Genomic DNA, 26,115 nt, shown 5'->3' on the forward strand with positions numbered 1-26,115 from the left:
ACTATGATAGTTCAGCCCTTAGTTATGTTGTTGTTTGGGAAACGCACCCATGATCTGTTCTGACATGTTTAAAGAAAAAAAGTGTGTAAAACGTCAAAATCAAAACCTCAAATTGGCTTGGAACACGAAAAGCACTTGCTTTATAAAAATATGTGCGATGCATTTGATTAGTCATATAATCCACATCATACATGCCCTGCTATTAAAAAAACAATAGGACACATTTAGAAGTTGCTTGGGTTTTGAACGTTTTATTTTTAACGCAAATCAGGAGCTCAAACCTGATTCCTGTGAATGACACAACAAAAACCGATAACGAACATCACGCAAAAACACAACTAAGATGTGACTAGAGCAATGTAGAGTGTGATGGTGGGTTAGCAGGATGGATCACAGGTAGACGATTGGATAAGTGACGCTACAGTAACTAACCAACTCTAGAACCACCTTAATGGATGGGTCTAGTGTGAGCTATATTTGGTGTCTAGTTCGCCTTTTTTTCTCTGTGTGCTATCATTTGTGAACCAAAAATAGCGTGTGTTTTCTGGTTCGGGTGCTCAGAACGCTCGAGTTCAACCTACGATCGCCACTGCTAATGGATTCTGTTCTTTTCCCTTTTACTGTGTAACAGGAAGGAGGAAAGTGGAGGGGGAAAGGTATAGGAAAGCAAAGGAAGGTTCAAGGGTTTATCTCTCAATTCACTGCAGATTCTGCCCAGGTGTGTCTCCGGGTGGCGTCTTTCATTGGCAACAGTCGATAAACGGTGAGATCACAGATACAAACAGGTCTTCCTCTTTTCCTGCTCTGTGACTTAACCTCCAGTCCTCAACTTCTCCTAGAGAAATGACACAGAGACAAAATGTGTGTTACTGTAGGGGGAAAAAAGAGAGCATTTCCACAGCATCTGCAAGCAAAATATGCAAGGAAGGGAGAGAATGCATGGGAGCATATTCTTGAACCGCACGGAAAACCACGGTGAAAACAAAAAGCCCCAATACAATCAAACGTAAACATGCGGCTCTTTCTTCCTGTCAATACGCATCCCTCTCAGACTACTGCACCCGATAACAGGAAATAAGAATCCCTGGAGTGAGAGAAGAAGGAGAGATGGAGAGAGAGAAAGAGTATAGCAAAGAAGGTGAGGTGGAGATAATAGATGGGCGTCACGGTCTGTCGTGAAGACTGTAAAAAAAAACGAAGGAGGAATGGAGAGGTTTGGAGGGGCAACAAAACAGATGTGTCCTTGTTTGAACTCACATTCTTATCAAGATAAATTGCAGTAGCAACACTTTATGTGTAATCTGACACAGCTCAGAGTGAAATTGAATATTTAGGATTTGTTAAGAGTGCAAGTGAGGTGCACTCAGAACTTTAAAGTGATAATACATCCCATATCATGTTCCCACGTGAAAACAAAAAAGATGTTTTGCACAATGTTCATGCTGCTCCTTTCCATACAATAAAAGTGGATGGTGGCTAATTTTCAAGCTCCTAAAAATGCTGTGTAGTAGTCTATGTGACTGATGCATTCATGTCATGCCATAATTAAGAAAAAATCTAATAAAACACCCAAAATCTACACACTTTTTAAAATGAAGACCACTAAGTCTTATTAAAGTTTGCATAGATATGTTAATGTTTATCTTTTTTTGGGGGGTTATTGTGTGTCTTCACTATAAATGTATAAATTCTAAATATATATCGCATCAATATCGCATATTAATGATTGAAAATATAAATATCAACATTTTTGAATTGTTTGTTTTATTTCGGCTAGAATAAAAGCAGTTTTTAAGTTTTTTTTAAACACCATTTTAAGGACAAAATTATTAGCCCCTTTAAGCTAATTTTTTTTCAATAGTCTACAGAAAAAAACATCATAATACAATAACTTGCCTAAATACCCTAACATGTTAACAGTTAAGCCTATAAATGTCACTTTAAGCTGTATAGAAGTATCTTGAAAAATATCTAGTCAAATATTATTTTCATCATGGCAAAGATAAAATAAATCAGTTACTAGAAATGAGTTATTAAAACTATTATGATTAGAAATGTGTTGAAAAAAAATTTCTCCCCGTTAAACAGAAATGGGGAACAAAAATAAACATGGGGGTTAATAATTCAGGGGGTTTAATAATTCTGACTTCAACTATAAAAAAAGTTTCAATTAAAGCACTATACTAAAACTAATAATTTAAAAATATGAAAAGTTTCATAAACTAATTTCGAGAGGAGCACGTGATATGATTGATCACAGCTGGTCCCTCATCTGTAATCATTAGTAAGCCAATAGGATCATTTCAAACTCACTATAAATAGCCCAACTAGCATTACTCCCTCATCTTCGTTTTTGAAGAATCCCGCCATGCACCCCATCTGCCCCTTTCCTCCTTTACTAGGGGGAGCTCTCGAGAACTACCTGATCTCGTACCCCCTAACATGCTCATTGACCAGTCAGGAGGCCTGGGCTCAGTTATCTCCGAGCTCAGGATTCTCTCCCAGGACAGCATTCCAAACCTGCTATTATAATCAAGCAATATCTAAGTGTGAACTCTTGAAATATATTTATATTTAAAGTGAAAACGTAAAAATATGACAAATAAGCAAAACAAAACCAAAATGAAAAAAAGGCCTAAAACATAAATAATTTAGTAGAATTCATAAACAATCATACAATAAAAATTTCCAGATGGTTTTTGTCAACTTTAATTGCATTGAAAAGACCAAAGAAAACACAATAAATTGAGTTAATTAAATTTGTGAGCTACAGAAGTAAATCGTACAACTTGCAATAACAAAGTTCAAAAAATCCCTTCAAAGCTCAACAAAAAAAACAACACATTTCTGTACCGCTCAAACACACTGAGCACGCTCTATACCAGCACGCTTTCCTAATGCTGCAAATAACCGGAAAGTTCTAGAGTAGACACAACCACTCGAACAGGTGGTGACATTTGTCCCAAACCTCTGAAGGACACAAGTTTGAGCCGCTGAAAAATACGCCTCGGCACAAACAGATGCTGCAGTCCAAAACTCATACACAGAAAGACTGGACAACAGTTGAGAGAAAAAAAGAGAGAGAGAGAGAGAGTCTGACCACGCGTTAAGAATAAGAAAGAGCGAATGAGAGATTGTGGGTGATAAAGTAGTATTCATGGTGCTTTGAGAGGAAGAGGGTGTTTTGCTTTATCTCTGGGCTCAGGGCACTATCGGCTCTGGGCTGTACCGCAGTCAACGCTTTACAAAGTGATGGAAGGAGGAGAAGAAGGTCACAGCCAAAATATTATCAGTCCAAGGAGATAAAACCATGGAGTAATTACGTTCACAAAGCCACCGCCATGACCGATCACTGTCGTTAGCCTCTCCGCTAGTCAGGCCGCATCGGGGGAATTCATTCCTGTTCAGCTCTTTAGCTATGTTGACCACTGATTAGAGACATCTTATCTAGATTCTTTCAATAAGACTTGTTTATACAAATATACAGTGTTATCCGGCCCTTGTTCGCTCAGAATGTATCCTGAGGGACTTCCAGATCCAGACAGACAAAGCAGGGACTGGACAACATATCAGACACGGAGATCTGGAGTGGTGATAGATGGCAGTCAGAATGATGGGGATTGGGGGAGAACCTACTACTGTATGTGTGGTGATCACTTAAACTAACATTGTCTTTTTATTGCAAATGTATTTGTTAATAACTTGTTAGACTATTAGTCAAATCAGATGGCAAGAAGGAAATGTAAAAAAACTCACATTCTTAAGAATAAACAAAAGATCAAGTTAAAAGCCAAGACATTAAACATGAGCATATAACTTATAGTTGCATATTGTAGTTCCTCTATGCAGTTCATTAAAGTTCAGTATTATAATGTTTCCCTGTGTAATTTGTACATACTTTACTATTATATATATATATATATATATATATATATATATATATATATATATATATATATATATATATATATATATATATATATATATATATATATTTTATTTTTATTTTATTTATTTTTAATTTTTTTTGCAATTTGCTAATCATTTTAGATTATCATTTGATGCACAATATTAAATCTGCATCCAAAAATCAGTGGAAAAACACTGCCTTAAGATCTAGCAGAGTTGCCTGAACCGTTTTTCAGCTTTAGCAATACTGCTGCAGTATATCACTGCTGAATCTACAGCTCAGAGAAATTATATTTTAGAGGAGTTTTGAGTATAAAGTATGAATTGAATGTAGAGATAAAAAGACTGGGTTCTGATATGAATACAATATATACAAAAACTTATTTTTTGTTGGGAAGAATATTGGGTAGTACATTATGAAAGCAAAACAAAAACAACAAAGAAAAAATGAGGAATGGAAAGTTTTCTTATGAAAAATGAAAACTAACCAAATCCAGAAAAAAAAAACTACAAAAAAGGAAACAAATCCCACACTGTAAAAAAAGATCTTATTGTTTTAAATTGTTGAGCTGAATCAAATAAAATGTTTTAGTCATCTCAACTTAAATTAGTCAAACTGACTAAAATAGCAGACATTGGTTCTCATGACTTTGTCATATTTTTGACAGTGCAAGTTTTCTGAAGTAATTTGAAAAAACACAAAAACAAAGTATAAAATAAAAAAAAATGGCAAGTTTTCTGAAGTAATAATAACAATAATAAAAATAATGTTTCCCAGAGTTGCGGCTGGAAGGGCATCCTCTGCGTAAAAATGTGCTGGATAAGTTGGCGGTTTATTCCGTTGTGGTGACCTCAGATTAATAAAGGGACTAAGCTAAAAAAAAAAAAAATTAATGAATGAATGAAATGAATAACAACAACAACAACAACAACAACAACAACAACAGTAATAATAATAATTATAATTATTATTTAAAACAAGCCAAAACAAAAATCTGTAACACCAGAACAAGAACAAAAACAAAAATGTCAAGATAAAGAAGAAGAAACTGATAAAGTATTGGTTTAAGAAAAAAAAAGAAAAAAAAAAGAACTGGAACCAAAAACAAAAATAACATATATATATATATATATATATATATATATATATATATATATATATATATATATATATATATATATATATATATATATATATATATATATATATATATATATATATATATATAACAATAAACAAAACAAAAATCAACAAAACCAGACAAAAAAACTAAATGTAAAATTTTTTCTGAAGTAAAAAAAAAAAAAAAAAAAAAAATCAACAAAATTACAAAGCAAAAATCAACAAAACATAAATACAAAAAACAATGAACAACAAATATTCCAGCAACAAAACCAAAACAATAGTATTCTAAAAAAATGAATTAGAAAATTTAATCTTCAGAAATAAAATAAAAATAAACAAAACACAAAAAAATCTAAAAAAAAAAAAAACAGACTAAATACAAGAAGTCTTGTGAAAAAAACAAATATAAACAAAATCACAAAACAAAACCCAACAAAACAAAACCAAAAAATACATTTACAAGTCTTCAGAAGTAAAACAAAAAATAAACAAAATCACAAAACAAAAATCAACAAAACATGAACACCAATATGCCAAGTATTCTAAAATTCATAAGAAAAATTTTAATCTTCAAAAATAAAATTTAAATAAACTAAACAAAAAAAAACTAAACTGAAACAAAGACAAAAATAAGTCTTCTGAAATCAAATGAAAATAAACAAAAGACAAGAAAAGAAAATTCAACTAAACCAGACTAATAATTCAATGTAGAAGTGTATATTTTCAAGCCATTTTAACTTAAACTAATCAAACTGACTAAAATAGTAGACATTTGCTCTCTAGAGTCATATTTTTGTAAGTGCAACTTTTCTGAAGTAATTTTAAAACAAACAAAAAACAAAATATAAAAACAAAAAGGCCAAGTTTTCTGAAGTAATACTACTACTACTAATACTACTACTGCTGCTATTACTACTACTACTACTAATAATAATAATAATTATTATTATTATTATTTTGTATTACTATTATTTTTTATTATTATTATTATTATTATTATGTTATTATTTTCATCATTTTTATAAAAAAACAAGCCAAAACAAAAAACTATAAAACCAGAAAAAAAAAGGCAAGATAATAAAGAAAAAATACATAAATTAATTCTCCAAAAATATTTAAAAAACAAATATTTTACATATCTGCAAAGTAACAGGGTGGTTAAATTTCTCATTCTCACACAAACACATGCAAAGCACATGAGCAGCTGTTTTGTTATCTGGCTGTTATTATTTGTGGGTATTCCTGTGTGACTAATAAGAGTTTATTACACAGCTAACCTCTGCTCCTTACAGCAGAGTAAATAAAATCATGAAATACCTCATGCCATCACAGGCATCCATATTAAATTTACCAGGAAGAGCATGCATATACGCAAACAGAAAAAACAGGGAAACATTAGAGATACTAAAGAAGTTACAGGTAAATTTGGCGCATACACAACAATGAATAAAACATCTCTTTATTTACATGATGTATTGCTTAAGTGCTGCAGAATTCGCAGCACTGCTTTAAACTAATACCCCAGAGGGCAACATTCACTCGCTTGCGCCTCCCAAACAGTGCTGTTGTAAAAGTCTAATGGAACGATCCCATCTGAATATAAATTGTGTTTGCATGGAATTGCGGAGGAGATTTTTCCTGAAAGTTTTGGTCCACTTTTTGCCACATTTCCATTCTTGCAATGCAGATTTGGGAGCAGAAAGGCTGCAGTGGAGGATTGTGGGATGGCGCTATTTAAATCACACGTTCCCATTCCCATTTGCTTTATTTAACTTACACTTAGGCGTAAACTAATAACAGCAGCTGTCAGCTGATATTACGAAAATTATTATTTCATCTGAGCTTACAATTTAGAGCTGAACTTCACTAAATATAGAAATTAAAACAAACAGAAGTAAATACAAGTCAACAAAACCTGAGCAAAAACAAAAATAAGATGTGCTCTGGAGTTAATAAAAAAAAAACAGATCAACGAAACCAGAAAAAATTATTATTCTTAAGAAATATGAAAACAAACAAAAGAAATGTAAAGACAACTGAAAATACACAAAACAAAATTCAACAAAACAAAAAATTAAGAAATGTTCATAAATAAAATTCAAATAAACAAAACACAAAACTAAAATCAACAAATTCAGAACAAAAACAATAATAAAAAGTCTTCTAAAAAAAAATGTAACAAACCAGACCAAAAACAAAATGTTATTCTTTAGTTTCTAGATTAAAACAAAAAATAAAAATCACAAAAAAATCGATGACAAAAAACAAACAAACAAAAAAAAAAACAATGAAAAACAAATAAGCCAAGTACTCTTAAAAAACTTATTTGAGAAATTAAAATCTTCAGAAATAAAGTGAAAAATCAACAAAACAAAAATCTAAATTTACAAGTATTCTGAAGTAAAATCAAAACAAAACAAAAGTCAACAAAACACAAATGCTAAAAAAGGCTAACACTTAGCACTAGCTAATGCATTTACTAACATGAATTACGTATGAACAACTTGTACAGCATTTAAAAATCATAATTCAACATGCATTATTACTAATGCATTATTGACATCCAAATTCATGCTTGTTAAAATTAGTTAATGCACCATGAACAAACAATGAACAACTGTATCTTAATGCTAAATAACATGAACAAATAGCTGTGTAAATGGATGGTTCATTGTTTGTTCATGTTAGTAAATGCATTTAACTAATACAACCTTACTGTGAAGTGTTACCAAAAAAAAACAAACAAACAAAAAAAAAAAAACAATAAACAACAAATATGCCAAGTATTCTAAAAAATAAATTCTAAAAAATACAAAAAAGAAAAAACTATTCAACAAAACCTGTATAAAAACAAATGTCAAGTATTTAAAAAGTAATATAAAAAAGTTGCAGGATAACACACACACATACACACACATAAAAAAAGCAAGTCTTCTGAAGTTATTTGAAAAAAACAAGCCTCCCAAAGCCTCCAACACTGTGCCTTTGTAAAAACCTAATGGAACAATCCCATCTGAATATAAATTGTGTTTGCGTGGAACTGCTGGAGTGTGCGCAGAGGAGATTTTCGGAAAGGGTCTGCCCATTTCCATCCTTGCATTGCAGATTCGGGAGCAGGGATGCTGCAGAGGGGGATTGTGGGACCGCACTATTTAAATGACACATCCCCGTTCCTACTTACTTCATTTAACACACACTTAGGCTCACACCAAGAACAGCAGCTGTCAGCTGGTATTATGGAAATGACTCTTTTCGTCTGAGCCTACAATTTCGAGTGAACTTAGTGGCGCCTGTAGCCAAGCGGAAAGTGAGAGAACACTAGGCAGAAGTTTCCATTTGCAAATGGAGGTGCGGGTCAAGCAGAGAGTGTGTTATTACAGGGCTTGCAGAGGATGGAAAGGCTGTTTCACTGGATCTTAATGCTGTGGGCTAAAGAGCAGTTGTAGATGCTAATTCGTATTCTAGGTTTGCTGGAAAGTGGTAAAACGAACAAAACAAGCCGCACACACATGAATGCGATTTAACGCACAACCCAAGGCTCTATGGGTATAAATGGAAAAGTTCTGACTTTAATGCGGAGCCTAAATTTAACACCACCTCAGCACCAAATGAGAGTAAACACTAGATTTGGTGAATATACAGTAGGTGAAATAAGTGTTCTTAGGGAACAATACTTCTAAAGGAGCTGTTGACATGGAATTGAACCAGATTTAGATAAAAACCCAAACAAAACAAACATAAAAATAAAACAGCAATAAAAATATATCTGAAAAAATAGTTCTGTGTAATAACAGTGGAATTACACAAGGAGAAAGTACTGAACTACTGAAATGTTCTTAATACTTTATATAAAAGGCTTTATTAGTGATGACAGCTTAAAGATGCCTCTCATATGGAGAGTGAAGTTAAATGCATTGCTCAGGTCTGAGTTATTTTTTTTACAGACTTCAACAGGGCGTAAAAATCTTGATGGTTCTGTGGGTCTCGTCGATCAAATCTGATTTTCTATTGAATTCAAGGCAGGTGATTGGCTCAGCCATTCTACAGCTTGATTTTCTTTCTTTGAAAGCATTTAAGAGTTTCCTTGGCTGTGTTTGGATCATTGGCTCCGTCCGAAAACGCCTACTACTCAGTAGGTACTGCAGTTGAATTTAAACGTACTACTCGGCCGTTAGAAAAGTATGTTCTATACAGTATAAATGTGAAAAGTATGAATGGAATTCGGACGTACTACATCCGCCATTTTGTCATGGTCACGTGACCTACCTGCGTCAGTTGCGTCGCCTCTCTTCCATTCATGATTTCTTTCACGGAGCATTATGGGATAGCGCAGCGTGCATGTAATTCGCACTGCAGAATCTCGCCGGAAGTAGTAAGTCATTCGGGTACTTCTTGCCTACTGATTTTCGAATTCTAGAAATTCGGACATACTACTCGGCTCGCATACTGATTTTAGCGTACTATATAGTGTGGAAGTATGCGGTTTCGGACGCAGCCATTGTCTTGCTGAAATGTCTACCCTGCTTTCATCTTCACCATCCTGACAATGTAGATGTTGGACTGAAGCAGCTATTAATTTACAATGACAAAGAGATTCTACTGAGAGATTTCAACAGCTGTCTGGGCTTTCGCTGCCTTTCTACAGCCCCCTTTCTTCATGTGTTCAATCATTTTTCCCTGTGTAATTTAATTTTATTACACATAACTTAATTTGTAAACAAATTAGATTTGTTTTCTTTGCATATATGGATTTCTTTGGTTGTTACCAACATCAGGTGAAACTTTCAAGTCAACAGCACCTTCAGAAATATGTTTTTTGAAAATGGTGACATATTTTCTCCCACTGTATGCACTGTAATAGTGTTACTCATTGGATTTATTAATTGTAATAATACTTAAGAATGTTACATTTTGCATGAATTATATAAAGGCAGTACAGTCTATTATGTGGCACATGTTTCACTGTGAACTCCATCTTTGCAAGTGTCAAGCCACTTGTAATGTGCATTTGAAAAGGGGCAAACTTGTTTCTAAGTGTGCAATGAAAAGGATTTTTAAATCTGTTATTAGAGAAAAGCATTTTCCAATAGTCATTTTCCAATAGATTTCCACCAAAAAGGAAAGCTTTTTGCTTTAAGCAAATGAAAACAAATGCAAGTATTATTTCTGTAAATGTATGTAAACATAAAAATATAATAACATGTTTAAAATAATAATAAATCTAATAACAACTTTAAAATATTATAGTGATAGTTTAACAAATGTTTATAATGTAACTACTTCTACTACTAGTACTATTACTTCTATTACTGCTACTGCCACTTTATTATATATTAATTAAGATTCAAATAAAGTTACATGAACTAGCAAAATTTATGAATCAATTAAATAGATAATTGATTAATAAAAAAACAACAACAACAAAAATATCATCATCATCATAAAAAAACAATAATAGTAATAATATTCATTTGATGATTTGCACGTGCCACTAACCTTTAGTGGGTACGGAAATATGTTAGTTTAATGTTTTTTCATAATAATTAAAATTGTATTATTTTGGTCAAAGTTAAAAATACAATGGGCATCATGCTAATTTTGATCTGATTCAACTAAACTATGACTAGCCACTCGTGTTATGCATAAACACAGACACCCTCACACACTCACCTGTTTAGCATGGTTGACACACTGCAGGTACTGAGAGGCGATGTTGGAGCACAGCAGTGTTTTCCCAGCATTTTCTCTGTAGCACTTCAGAATCTGCCCCTGAAGGTCGGTACATACTGGACTAATTTCATATCGCCTGAGAGAGAAAGAGAGAGAGAGAACAAAAAAGTACAAGAGAAGGGAAGGAGAGAAAGAAAAAAAACTGTCAGAGGACAGATAAATTTAGCAAATGAATGTGGTCATCCATCATAATTATATTTTCCATTTTTAATAAACTGATCCCATGGCAGTGACAAAGAGCCGTTAAATGATGCTCTTGCTGTGTTTTTAAAAGTAAACATCAGATCGATCACTGATCAATGGCGGAATTGATTGGTGCAGAATTAGTTTGCAGGATAATTGCGTGTTGAATCACAGTGCGATAGGTCTAAAGAGAGGCTACTTCAAGACATACATCAACTGTGGAGGCTGAACATCCTGAACAACACAAACGTAACAGAAAACAAATTTTATTGTTCTGGACAGGAAATTTGTTATGCGCATCATCATACTGCTGCAGACATACAATGAAAACAATACAATACAAAAATACAGCAGTTACAATACTAATAATGCTAATTAAGATAATGAATTAAAAATTGATAGATAACACCATATGGACAAATTGATGGATGCATGAAATGAGCAAATCCAAACTCCAATTGACTTGTGATGACGCATACAGTATTTTGTCAGATTTGGTTAACTTCTGGTGGCAAATGAGTCCCCCAAGTATAGCTAAGTAAATCCACCAACAGGATTAGGGTGCGCTCACACTATGCTATCCAAACCATTCGCAGGCACGTTCCTGGTTCGTTTGACAGGTTTGAGTGTTGCGAATGGGGCCTAGGCGTGGTTCGGTTGGCCAGCCCTGGCCTGATTGGAAGAGATGTGCCAAAGCACAGTTCGGTTGGGCTTTGGCCCGCGCTTGAGGCTGTAACTGACGGCCCGACATCGTCAGGTGCTCCCTCACTGAAACGCAAACACACATGCACACGCATGGTTTTGGTGGATTTGCCATTGGGGCAATGTATGTTAAAACTGCTTATATCCTCGTACACTAACCCTACCCCTAAACCAACCTCTTGCAGGACTGACCTGTTGCTAATTTTGAAAAAGACCCTGTTAAGTATCTTTTTCAACAGTTTTGAATTATGCAGGACATGTCCTCATAAACCACCTCAACATGGTAATACCAAGGTCATACCCAAGTCATCATACAAATTTACTCGTAAACCACCAAAATCAGTATAGACCATTTTGAGTGATGTAAACAAAAACAATGGTCCCAACATACTTCCTGTTTTACACTATTAATTTTTATAGCTTCAGAGAATCCAAAAAGAGCCACATATTGATAAATAATGTTATGACAGCTGTTAACATTAAGTCATGATTAAAACATTAAGTTAATAACATTAATAAGTCAAAAAATTAAGTTATGATTAAATTGTCTCCTGTTACAGTTATAAAATAGTTTAATAACAAGCAGGAAATGTCAATAGGCCAATGACATGAGCACATTGAAATGGTCTGTAGAAACCCACACACACTCCTACTGTACATCTTGGTGGGGACTCTTATAGACGTACATATTTGTATACTGTACTAACAGTATATTCAGTCTGCCTACCCCTAAACCCAACACTTACAGAAAACAATCAGCATTTTAACAATTTTCAAAGTAGGTCATTCTGTATGACCTCAATTTGGCAAATGAGTCCCCATGAGTGTTTGTGCATTCAGGTTAAGGAACCCACTGGGATATAAAACAAGTATACACACAAACCTCCATCTAAAGAAAATGCATTAAAAAAAAGAAACTAGGCCCAATAATTGGGCTAGTGTACAATATTTATCAGAATTACTAATAATCAAAAAATGCTTAGTGAAATTGATTGACTGATTGATTTGTAAAAAAGCTTCTACTTCTGACCTCTCTAAATGTTCCTGTTTGTCAACATTTCTTTTTAGCCTAGATAAAAGTACATTCCAATACACTAATAATATAGGTATGCAAATGTAATAAAATTGTGGAAGAAACTATGGTCACCATGTTGACAATTAGTAAGAAACACGTGTGCTTCACTGGAAAGTGCCTATACAAAGTGCCTTTGCAAACATTGCCCAGAATATCCCAAAATCTGAGGCAGACAGCATTGAGTTTCCTATTGGATTTGACAAGACCTAGCAGATCCCTATCAAAAACTCGTCTATCACCCAAGGTCGCAAAAATTTCCACCAAATATCATTTTGGGGAAAGATACAGAGGGTCAAGCCGGGCATATTGACAAAGACCACCCGGTTCCCATGAAATCTGAAGCCCAATGAAACATCACCTCTGTCCTTGGAGGATTAGAAGACACACACAAACTCTTCGTTTGACAGGGGTGACCTTTGGGACAGCAAAAAGCAAAGAAAGGATTGGGAGGGAGGGAGATGTTATCCTGCTCTCTTTTTAGATCAGACGAGGTTTAATCCGTGCTGTCATTCATATTAGCTGCTCTGAAGGGCAGATGAATGAAGGAGTGAATGGACGCCCGCTGTCAGTCACCATCGCAACTCTTTGGGTTCCCGGAAGGACTGGGGATTCACCCCTTTCTCTTTTCTTATCCATCTCCTCTGTATCTCCCTCTCCTCTTCTCAATCCGTCCACTCAAATACACACAGCTGCTTTTTAATCGCACACCATGTCCTTCTAGACTACTTCTACGACCATCAAGCATATACAAATAGTTTGAATATTAACTCATTAAAACTTCTTTGTTATTATTAACTATGTTTAGAATTATACAATGTTTTCAGCCAAAAATATGAAACTTTTTATAAATTTTGACTCTATTTCTACGAAAATCCCATTTTTGAGAAAAAAAAGTGGACGTTTTTGAAAATGCCTCTGTGGTTATGTTCGTGTAAACAATTGCAAAAGAAAGATTAAAATGAAATGAAAGAGGAAATCAAGAGATTTTGAAGCACCATTGATGTGATCCAAGACCTGTGAAGAGATGATGCCAACCATTAAGGACCTCAAGGAAAACTCAAACGAAGAGATGATGCCAACCATATAGGACTTCTAGACGTCTCAATAATCCTGGACCAGGCCGTATCCTGAGCAGATGCTGTGGTGGTCATGAAAGAGTGGAGCGCATGATACTGATTCCTGAAAAACCCAGTGACAGATGAGTCTCTGCATTGGTCCAGTGGGCCAGCCTGACCACCTGCCGGTGACCAACTCACACCTGCAGCTACTCCACGATAGATGTCCTGCATTCTCATAGACTGCAGCTCTGCACAAGAAGTTTGGCCAGAGGAGAAATGGTCATGCACAAATGACCCTGGTTCCTCTCTAGGTTTTTTTCTTCACTTTCGTCAATTGGTGAAGTTTTGTTCCTCGCCACTGTCGCCACTGGCTTGCTTGGTTTGGGATATGTGGTACTGCACATCGATGGATTTGCTCTTCAGTGTTTGGACTTTCTGCAGTAAAAATTAAACCACACTGAACTGAACTTCAACTTCAAATTATACATCGGAGACAGCGCCAAATACTTTGCCTGGTACACATAATATAGTGTTTTGGCCATTTTAGGTGATATATTAAAACGTGGATGTTTTTTTAAAAATGTTGTTGTGTTGATGTGAAACTTTTTTAAAATCCAAGGAAAAGTAATTTTGTTGTTTTGTGTAAACGTAGCCTTAGAGAACAACATACAATTTTTCTCCATTTCAAGGTCACTTAGTCCTATTTGAAGTATAAAAAAGTAAAAAAGCAGTTATTGGAAAAAGAAAACTGATGACATTATTCAGGTTACTCCCAGCTATTGGTGTTAATGTCCCCTGGTGGTGGTAAATTCCCTAATTATTGACAATCCTGGTTTAACTGACTGCATATCTTTCCAGTTTTCATTGACTTTACAAGATGGTAAATCACTCTTAAAATGACTGAAAATCTCTAACAACAGGTTGTGCAGATGAAAACCAAATGGATGACCCTTTCAGTCATAGCAAAAGAAGCTTTTCCCCAAATCTGTGATTTCTGAAACACTGTATCTTTACAAACACAAGGTTTGTTATTCAAACCCTGTCATCTGAGCTTTTAACCAGCAACTGCTTAGTGAATAAAATATCCACACATCAACGCATGTGAATGGCACCTTCACCATCTCTCTCTCTCTCACCATCCACAGATCAGGCATCAAAAAAGCAGGACAGCTCTATAATATCATAGGCGTGTATATATTTATTTATGTCTCTGCGTAAATCCCTCCGTCCAGCTGAAATGGTTTTTGGAAGAAAAGAAGTAGATGTGGGTCATAAATCACAGCGAGAAAGCGCTCGGACGACTGTGACACCAAGAGCTGAGAGAGACGCACAGATATGAGATGCTTTATCACGGAAGAAGTGAGAATAGAGAGCAATTCGGAATGAAAGACAGAGAAAGGACAGAAAGAAATGCTCGAAATGATCCCATCGGTGCTGGTTCAACCTACACCAGTGCATGAAGGACTTACAATACTATAGGTGTGCCGGTCTGTAGAGGATTTTAGACAAAAGGCACAAAGACGACCTTCCATCTGCATTCAGCATATTAAAATACCACCACACATTTCTCAAATGCTCTAAATTCCCCTAAATCAAGACTGATGAAATATGGTCCCGCCAGCATGGCGTAGTTAAGTCTGGTGTCTTACAGTGGGTCTCAGATGAACTCAGATCTCTCTCTTAACAGACATGTGACTATCCGTCATCATTATGAGCACTCGCAGTCTAGCGGGGTGAAGAGGTTAAGCGTCCACTTCTGAAAAAAACGCATGTATGTTCATTTAGGAACTGACGGCGTGTGTGACAGGCGGACAGAAATCAAAACAAATGAAGCAGTTACGAAGAAAAATGATAAGAGCTCATTTTCGGCGTTTTTAAAATGCGATCCATCAGCGGCACACAGAACTCGCATCGTCCCATTACCTACCGGGATGGAAGGAATAGTAGAGAAATTTCTTTTTGGGATAAAGAAGACGAGCAGAGGTTAGACACCAGGGTGAGAAAGGCAAGGGAAGACAAAACGAAAAGATGAAGGGGTGGGAGGGAAGATAAGAGAATGATATATAGGTAATCCCAGCCGCGGTAAAGATGTAACAGAGCTACGAGTGGTTTGACTGAAGCTTGAGAGACACTTTCAAGACGATGAGGGTTTGATAACCTGCGACAGCAGTAGCCGTAACTGTGTGTGTGTGTGTTTCTGTGGAGCTCGTCTCGTTGAATGAGACGGCCATTTACTCTGTGTTGATATTCTTTTGCTGCGAAGCCGTGGACTTACCTCTTTTTAAAAAAGAATGCTTAGATTAAATATTATGGCTGGTCTACTGGTGTTCACTTATATTTCGATGTAATAGCTGTAATTGTGCTGTTGGAGACAGGTCAAGCTGTGCTTCAATAGGCAGTCAAACTTCATGGCCTTTTAAGAGGAGTTATTTCTTTTAAAGAGCAGCCCATTATAGTCAAAGACCTCGCTGTGTATGATGGGGCTTTTCCAAGAAGACGTGAGTGAATTCCAACACAGTCTCAAGCAGTGTGAGAAATAACCTTTAAACCTGTATGGAAATGCAGTTGCTAGGGATGAACAATGTAATGGTGTCATATATATATATATATATATATATATATATATATATATATATATATATATATATATATATATATATATATACATATCAGTTGATTTTAGAAATTTGAATTAATTTGATTTTGCTATATTAGATATCGTGGATTAAATTTTCTGTTTTCAGATTTAACTATTATTTTTTTTATAATTCAGTATAGTTGATGGTGGCTCAGTGGTTAGCACTGTTGCCTCACAGAAAGAAGGTTACTGGAATCTTGGCTGGGCCAGTTGGCATTTCTGTGTGGAGTTTGCATGTCCCCTCCTTGTTCGCATGGGTACCCTCCAGGTGCTCTGGTTTCCCCCACAGTCCAAAGACATGCGTAAGACAGTTGTAGTTTATGTAGTTTAAGGGCATCCGCTGCGTAAAACATATGCTGGAATAGTTGGTGGTTCATTTTGCTGTGGTGATCTTAGAAATAGACACTAAGACGAAGGAAAATTAATGAGAATAGTTAGTATAAACAATAACACTGAACTAATAATTAAAACTTATGAAATGTATTAACTTTAACTGGTCATATTTGAAGAAACATAAACAGAAATAATTTTACTAGCATACTAGACTCTAGAAATGTAAAAAAAAATGTCTGATAAGTACAAGATATTTACAAAATGTAACAATAAAGTAGTTTTTCCTATTTACAGCTGAAGGCAAAATTATTATCAGGCTTCCTATGAAATTTTTACAAATAGTTTACAAGTGATGCTTAACAGAGCAAGAACATTTTCACAGTAATTGCTATATATTTATTATTTATTTTGGAAAAAAAGTCTTATTTCTCTTAACTTGGTTTAAATAAAATCAGTAATTTTTTTTTTCCTGAATAATATTTAATTGTTAATTAACCAGACTACACAGAACAAACTACTGTTGCCCAGTGAATTCCTATTTACCCAAACTTGCTTAGTCAACCTAATTAAGCTAATTTCCACAGAATACTATTATCTTGCAAAATAACTGGTAAGCTATTATGTAACTGTCATCATGGCAACAGCCAATGAAATTAATAATTAGTTATTAGAAATTAGTTGTTAAAACTATTAAGTTCAATAATGTGTTGGAAAAAAATCTCTCTGTTAAACAGCACTTGGGAAACATTTAAAAAAGAATTACAATTTCAGAAAAGGATTAGTAATTTTGCTTTTGACTGTATATAAATATAGATATAATCTCATATAATCTCATTTACTGCAGAAAATTCTTTTCTTAGATTTTTTTTGTCTTGTTTCTAGTCCAAAGATTTAAAAATTCTTAAATCAAGAACCATATTCTAGGTAAGAAAAAATATTGCCTTAATTTAAAATAAAACATGGCAGATTGCATATGCAGAACGTCAAAACACTCGACTGCTTTGTATAGATTTTAGTAACTGTAATTCTGAATTTTTTTCAATTCATGGTCTCATTTTATTTGTAACACTGTAAGCTATGATATTGACTTGCTTTTTACTACAAAGAGTTGTTTCTGCAAGTAAGTAGTAATAGTAAACAATGTAAACAACAGGTCTCGGAAGACACAGTGACATAAACAAATGAATAACCATCCATAATTCAACACTATTTTGTCGGTGGTCGATGGGACGATGTTCTGTGGACTCATACCTTTCAAAATAAACTATAATATACAGGAATGAATGCGTGTGTGTTTTGCTATTGCAATGCTATTTACTCCATGTCTAATAAGCATTTTCTGTTTAACTAACACAAGTTTAGCAAATACATACTTTATGAGCTTCCAATTGAAAAACAACTATCTACAAAGGCTGCTTGAGGGTTGTAGCTTTAGACTGATGTACAATTTGTCAAGATTACTCATGTTTTTTTTTTAAGTAATACAGGATAATCCATTAACACCGACATGTGCAAAAACAGCACCCCAATGCGTCCACGTCCTGACGCAAAATAATCTTGTTTTGTTTTTTATTTTGACATAAGATTATTTAGCTTGTGAGAAAACAAGACAATATTTTTGCTTGTGTAGAATGTACTTCTTGATTTAAGAATTTGTAGATATTTGCACTAGAAACAAGACCAAAAATCAGCAGCAATGCTGACATATAATTCTTATTTGTACACATTCTGGCATAGTTCTTTCATGCCTTTGTCTATTTAGTTAAACTTACTTAAGAAAAGCACACTGGTAGTTATGTGGAACAGTGGTGCAGAGCAATGAAACACTAATTCCAACAAGTGCCCTTTGACCTAAACAGGACACGTTAATGGGCGACTAAACTGGGTGAGCAGAAACATCTAAACCCATTCAGAGAACAGAAGATAGTAGAACCTAGAAAGAGGTCAACCCTGTGAAACTGCTCCGGTGTGACAGAGTACGGCAGCCCCCTGGGGACACAAGACAAACACAGAGAGTGCATGCTTAAACACAGCATCACAGGGATGAGGCAAAGGTCAGCGCTGACAGGTGGCTGGAGACAACATCACACTCTTCCTCTCCGCCATTTATCTGAAATTCTTGCTGCATCCGAGGCTGCGTAGCTTGACAGGCTGTGTGTTTGTGCATAAGTCTGTGTGGAGCAGATGTTTAGAGTGTGTGAGTAGGCGAGCACTGAATGCTTGCATTTGTGCATCTGACAACACAGGTAAACCCAACTGTAGTTATAACCCAATTTCCTACCATAACTCACAATTCTTAACCTTTAATTCAATTCAAAATTTTAAGTTATTTAATCTCAAATTTTCGCAAGTTAAAAATGAAATCATCCTCAAGTTGTGTAATCACGTTTACACACACTACTTACTAGCCTTTTACATTTACAAAAACTTGGATTAGGAATTTATTTTTGTTTTTCCTATCCGTGGCAAGCATTTTCAGACATGTCTTGGCAATTTACAGCCACCATGCAACTGAAAAAAAAACATACAAAAATGTCACACTCATTGTGCAAAGACATTTAATATTGTCTCTTGCTCTAATACTTGCCTTTTTACCACCTATTTATAAATTCCAAACCCAGCCCTAATATCTAAATATTGAATTACCTTCAAATCCCATTCTATCCTGGTCTAATTTCAATTAAACCATATGCTGATACTATGAAAAAAACAACAACCATATGGCTAAGTATTCCATTCATTACATCACTGCATAGCTTAACTGGTTATATGTGCTCTTATAAATGTTACCATGCACCTCATAATCCAAGTTGACATAAAACATAATTGTCTATATTGTTAATGGCTAAAAATTTTTACATTTTTAGAAATAAAAGTTTATTCACTAGATATTTTTATTAGGTCACCTGTTGATTGTTAATACAAATCCAAACACACAGCAGTAACTCAATGCATTTAGGCCTGTTGACATGAGAAATAGATCTGCTGTGGTACGAAAGGGTAAGAAAGGTGATTTAAATAAGAAGAGCATCTCTGAACGAACAACACTTTAAACCTTGAAGTGGCAGAAAAACACTAGTGACACAAGCAGAAAGCCATATTGGTGACCCTCGTGTTAGATAAGCACAACAATCTGAGCTTACAATTCACAAAGGCTCGCCACAATTGGAATATAGAAGACTGGGGAAAAAAGCAGTCTGGTCTGATGCGTTACAATGCTGCAACATTTGGATGGTACTGGGGTAGAATTTGGTGTAAGGGATTTGGTGGGCTTTAATTATTCAATTTTTGACATGCTTGGGACTTCTTAGTACCAACTAATCATCATTTAAAGGCCAAAGCCAGTATTGTTGCTGACCATGCCCATTCCTTTATGACCCCCGAGCTATTCCCAGCAGAATAATGAAAGACTCAAACTAGTATCTTAAATGTGACAAGAATTATACTCAAATTGACTCCAAGTGCATTGGGATATGAGGAACCAGAGATTCACATCATGGATGTTCAGCCAACAAATCTGATCCCATCATGTCAATATAGACCAATATGTCCAAGCGTATGTTTCTGCATTTTTGCCATCTTGTTGAATTCATTCATGTTCTGCCCACAAAAGTTAAACTCATATTCATATGTTACTACTGGGTCTGTCAGATAACAAGGGACAGTTGTGGTCTGATGCCTATTGAGTTGGACTAACCCAGTGCTGGTTTGATTTCTGGTCATTGAAGGAATTGAAAGTGGGGGGAGAAAATTAACTGCACTGTGTCCATATTTGATACCCAGCTGAGGCGCCCTTGAGCAAGGCACCTTCCTTGGCCGCTGGAAGCAATAGATGCCCGCTGCTCCAGGTGTATGCCAATTTCCAATTCCTTTTCGAATGAGGCTCACTTTACTAACTCTATAACATCTTCAAATCTGTCTCTAAAATGATGACCTTCTCACTTGCTTTTTTTTTTTTTTTTATCCCACAACTAGTCACTCCACATGAGAATATTTAATGTGTCATGGGTCACAAGAAGTCACAAATAAGTGTAGTCCTAACCCTTAATTCAGAGTGTACCGGTCAATATGAATGCAATGCAATGACCAACAAAGGATGTCAGTTAAGGATCATGCTTTACCTGGGCAAATCATGTTAATCAGACTTTAAATCAGATGTTATTACACAGACGCATAAGCATTGCGAAGCAATTACACCATATGACCCCAAACTGATTTTCCAGAGAGCCAAACCCACATACACATCAAAAGCTTTCAGTTGCTAAAAGAATGAAGAGACGACCATTTACAACTTCAAGTAAAAGATTATCACATCAAACTTATGGTAATTCCATCAGTTATGCAAATGCAGACCCAAATCTCTAGGGCCGTTTCAACTTTCAGGAAATCAAAAGCCTCAGACAAAGTATACTTCATTCTTATTACTCAGTCCAATTCCTGATATGATCTTATCGCCTGTTTTCAGAGGGTGAATATTGTTGTAATATCCATTTGGGAAAATCAATAGAGATAGACATGTTTATATATATATATATATATATATATATATATATATATATATATATATATATATATATATATATATATATATATATATATATATATATACAACCTAAACGCACACTTGTGGCCAATCATTCTTACAATATGAAGAATTTCAGTTTATTTCCTCCTTTCTCACGCACACACAGTTAAACTTCATTATTCCTGCAGTCAGTACTGCTTGCATCTTTCCTCATGTAACATCAAACCCTGAAGACATTTCATTACATGCAGAAAACCCTCCTCCCTCCACTCCATAATCCAATCACAGCGCTGCTAATGCACATCTCTAATGCAATCAGCCAATCACAGCATCCACGGCGGCCTCGCTGGTCACATGACACCCCGGCCCAGGCCTGTGCGAAGAACCATGTCAGGCTAATGTTATTTTAATGCATTTCTTAATGCAATTTAGCATTAGCCGTGCAACCTCCCTCCTCCCGACTCCGATTCTGCCCCACTGGACACCACAAATCAATTTCTGACATTTCTAAAGAGACGATGATCCCTGTGTTGGCACTGAGGAAGAGGGATAATGACAGCCTAATGCGATTTGAGAGCGCAGGCCAGTCCTGAAACAGGCTGGCCTCCCTTCACTTCCCCTTTACCAACATGCATTACTATTGGGGCTAATAGGCCACATTAAGACATATGGAGCCAAAATGTCCTGTAATTGTAGAGCTCTTCAGTTACATGTTTCCAGCTTTCCAGCAGCCTAATGGCCAAGACTTCACATTCATGACAAGACTTTGCAGAAGTTTGTCGCAAAAGATAAAGGAAACAACTGTGGGAGAAACTGAACAAAAAGGAAAATCGGTTCTTTTCTTTTACCTACCTTTGTGCTCATCAGAAGACAGCAAAGTTATGGTTTAGAGACATAACCAGGGTTGAAATTTATTTTAAGATATTATAATACCAAATACCTATTTTTTTAAATGTATCAAAATAAACTACAAAATACAGCAGCCAAAACAAGTATCAAAACAAAATACTGTATTTTTGTATATTGAAAATACAACAAAATACTTTTACAAGAGAGGATGAAATGTCTTCCATCCATAGGCCTATTCGACCAGTCAGTTTTTTCACTATTAAACTGACTCAGTAAACACTCTTTGATAGCAGCTTTTCTCTGAGCAAGTTTAAGTCAGCTTCTCTGCCACCTCATTCACCTCTACTTCTCTACATGAGTAGGTGTTCATAAAAAATGTAACTATAATATAACTATAATTTAACTGTTTCACTATACTGACATTTTATATATGATTGTTGACTCTCTAAAATACCTCTGCCATTTGTCTGTTATTTTCTTTGTATGTGATGCATAATGCCCATTCATACTACATGGACTGAGCACCTTCTTCAGCTGACCTTAATGTTAATGCGGCAGAGCGCTCGTTTTTGTGATTGTTTTAGAACTTTCGATTCAGTTGCCTATGGAAAAAATGACAAGGAATAATAAACCGCACAAAACGGTCAAACTACTTGCTCCACAAACAAGTGTTAGAAGAAGAAAATATCAGTTTCAAGCAGCGTAACAAGCTGTTTTTAACCTCTAAAAATGAATAGAAGTGAATGGGACCGGAAGTCTCAAGATGCAAACGCTCGTACACGAAGAATAAGGTGAATATTAACTAATTTTCTGTTCTGATCTCAAGCCTTGGCAAATAACTGAGAGAGTACCTATCAGAGGCTGCATATTTATGATGTCATCCTTTGGATTTCTTGCAAAATATTTTACAGTGTTTTGAAACTACAAAAATGCAAGACACAAAAGTGTTTTGATATAAAATATTAAGACATTTTCGTAAACCCTATCAAATACAAATTACAAAATACTATTTTGCATTTGAAATACATGTACCCTAAATACTTCTCATCCCTGGACATAACTTAAATAACAACAGATTTATAAATTATTTATTAAAACTTATAAAGGCACTACTTCCAGTTCTATGTTCAACTGAAAACTGAAATGCTAGAACGTTGATGCTATAAATAAAAAGGCAATTGTGAAATGCAATGAAATGTAATAAAAATATAAATAAAAACAACTCAAAAATTACTAATAAATGACCTATATAATAAAAATAACCTGTTGCACAAAAATCACATACAGTGGACCCGCATTGCTTACAAAATAATGAATAACAAAATATAATGTGGAATATGGAATCAACTCACTTGAACTTGGCGTTGACCTCATCTGCTGCCTTGTGATAGTTCTCATTGGTTACTTTGTAGAACTGGGAACTCTAAAGCATAGGAAAGAGGAAAAAGATACATCAAAATAAAGGTTGCACGCTTGCACTATAGCCACTTTCTTAATCACTCCATGTCACTTGGAAACATTGTGCATTTTAAATTGTGCTTCATACAGGTGAGTGAGCTTGACAAACCACCTGTAGAAACACTCTTCTCTCTTATGCACCTGACACTTTATCTAAACTCCTTCTTACAAGAACTCAATAATGAAACAATGTTTACTATAAATGTCCCACAATCATGTTGCACTGCTTGCTTCAACCTTAAATAACTCTTGCACGATATTCACCTTTAATACCTCTCTTGCACAATATCCTGCACAACATTGTTCAGCCTCATGTAAACATACTTATATATATATATATATATATATATATATATATATATATATATATATATATATATATATATATATAATTTATTTATTTTTTTTACATAGCTCTTATGTCCATTGTTGTGTTGTATTTATGATTAATTATCTAGCACTGTTGTCCTGCAAGAAACAACATTTCATTCTTCTGTACGTCCACACATGTATCGGGATGGCAATAAAGCTCGACTTGACTTGATATTCCAGTATACACATAACAAAGAAGACCATTTACAGCATAAGAAGCTTCCATTAAAACAAACGTTCAAAGCGAAATTGGATAAAGGTACTGTAGGAAATCAAAGAAAAAAGTGTCAACACAGATGAAAAGGTCATCTCACTAACAGATGATAGCAATCTAAAACCTTATGAGGATCTTAGTGAAGTGTGTCATGTGTAGGTGGAGGACAAAACGAATGTCCGCACAACCCGGAATAGACCTTGATAAAGCGTTCGGGTCGACGATTCCATGGAATAACTGACATTTCAAAGAAAACGAGCAAAATGTCAGATGGACGAGTGAATTTGAAGATGTGACAACACAAACTTGCTCAAGCTACCTACATAAAGAGAGCTCTCAATCACAGCGAGACAGGTTCATCTCACATTCACCCTCTCTCTTACACACACAATCAATACAAATGAAAGACAACAACCATGAGGATCAATAAATATATCTTGGGCTTTTAGTGAAGCTACTGTATAGCTTCTGATGGACTGCACGTCAAGTAGAAATCATTTGTCTAGTAGCTTTTAGAGTTGCCAGACAGCAAAAACCAGCTTCCTGCCAAACATACCAGTAGATGGTAGAAAGGCTATTTACATACAATCAATAATATATATATATATATATATATATATATATATATATATATATATATATATATATATATATATATATATAATTTATTTATTTATTTATTTATAACTAAATTATTTTACTTATATCAAACATATACACAGAAAACAGATATAAATTGTTATTTACACTGTAAATAATATCTGTTAATAAACAGTTTCCGTATTTTGCAGTTCACAAGTGAGTCCTTGAGTCCTTGATCTCTGCTCTCTGAAAATTCAAATTGACTTGTATTGACATTTTAGTAGTTTAAAAGAGTGTATAAGTAATAATATAGAGATAAATGAATTAGCAAAATAACAGAAAATGTCCTGGCAGTTTATGACAAGGTTTTGTACAATACTATATAACACCAGCCCAGACCCATCCATTTTTCCAATCCATTACTTTAAATATATCACTTTAAACTAGATATATCGGCGGCCATATCAATATGGGCCAATAAAAATTAGGCTGATATCTTTAAGCCGATAGATTACATAACTGTACAGAACTGCCTGCCTCACCCATGCGTAGGTCGAACTTGTTCAGACTTGTCTAGGGTACTATAACAGAGCTTTCCTCACATTGTTTATTCCTTTAAAGTCCTTCCTTTTTTGTGTGGTATTGCTGTGCGTTAATAACTCAGTGAGTTATCATTGTAGATATGTTTGATAGAGTGTCATTGGCTATGTTTCCATCCAAAAATGGGAATTAACTTTAAGGGCAAAACTGGATTATCGCATAAAAGATGTGCGAATAAAGCAGCGTTTCTAACCAACGAGTCAAAGCGAACAAAATTGTCACTTCCTGATTAACTGGCGCCAAATATTAAAAGTAAAAACAGAATTTGCAGCAGTAGGAGAAGCTGCGTCAATCTTTTCTTTATCTAATAAATTACTTGAGCCTCAGAAGTCAATCCTGACACGCAGTGAGCAGACGCCTTGATTCTGGAGGTCAATAATAATAGAATAACACTAATACATAAACGGTAAGGCATTTTGCCGGTTCATTCTGCTGTGGCGACCCCAGATTAATAAAGGGACTAAGATGAAAAGAAAATGAATAAATTAAATTAAAGCCATTGCTATTGATTTTATTTACTGCTAAGACAGAATTTTCCCATTTGGCCCTTGGTGTAAATTTGGATTCTATGTGTTTCTGTTACAATGCGAGATGTAGGTTTATTTTGCACAGTTGAAAGGCCCCAAAATAATGTTTTATTTCCCCCCAGAGTGGATGTTGACAAACCTGTCATCAAGCCTATTACAGAGTTGAGAGTTAAAGCCAGTATCGGGTATGAACTTGACTCTGAGCGGCCTGTTGTGCAGAAGCAGTGATTTTAA

General features: G+C 35.0%; 1 protein-coding gene across 6 annotated transcripts in view; it reads right to left on the reverse strand.

Moving 5' to 3' along the window:
* Positions 1–231: 231 nt before the first annotated feature.
* The window catches only part of chchd3a (coiled-coil-helix-coiled-coil-helix domain containing 3a), a 113,561-nt gene continuing 87,677 nt past the window's right edge, over positions 232–26,115 (reverse strand). For all 6 annotated transcript variants that reach the window (NM_001309796.1, NM_214804.2, XM_087246445.1 and 3 more), the window contains 3 exons: positions 23,481–23,551; positions 10,706–10,841; positions 232–835 (listed from right to left, as the gene is read on the reverse strand). In NM_001309796.1, coding sequence (NP_001296725.1) covers positions 812–835; positions 10,706–10,841; positions 23,481–23,551 — 231 coding nt within the window. In that variant the 3' untranslated portion in view covers positions 232–811. The remainder of the gene's footprint in view (positions 836–10,705; positions 10,842–23,480; positions 23,552–26,115) is intronic.

This window comes from Danio rerio, chromosome 4 (assembly GCF_052040795.2).
Source record: "Danio rerio strain M-AB ecotype USA chromosome 4, GRCz13ab, whole genome shotgun sequence".
Taxonomy (NCBI): Eukaryota; Metazoa; Chordata; class Actinopteri; order Cypriniformes; family Danionidae; genus Danio; species Danio rerio.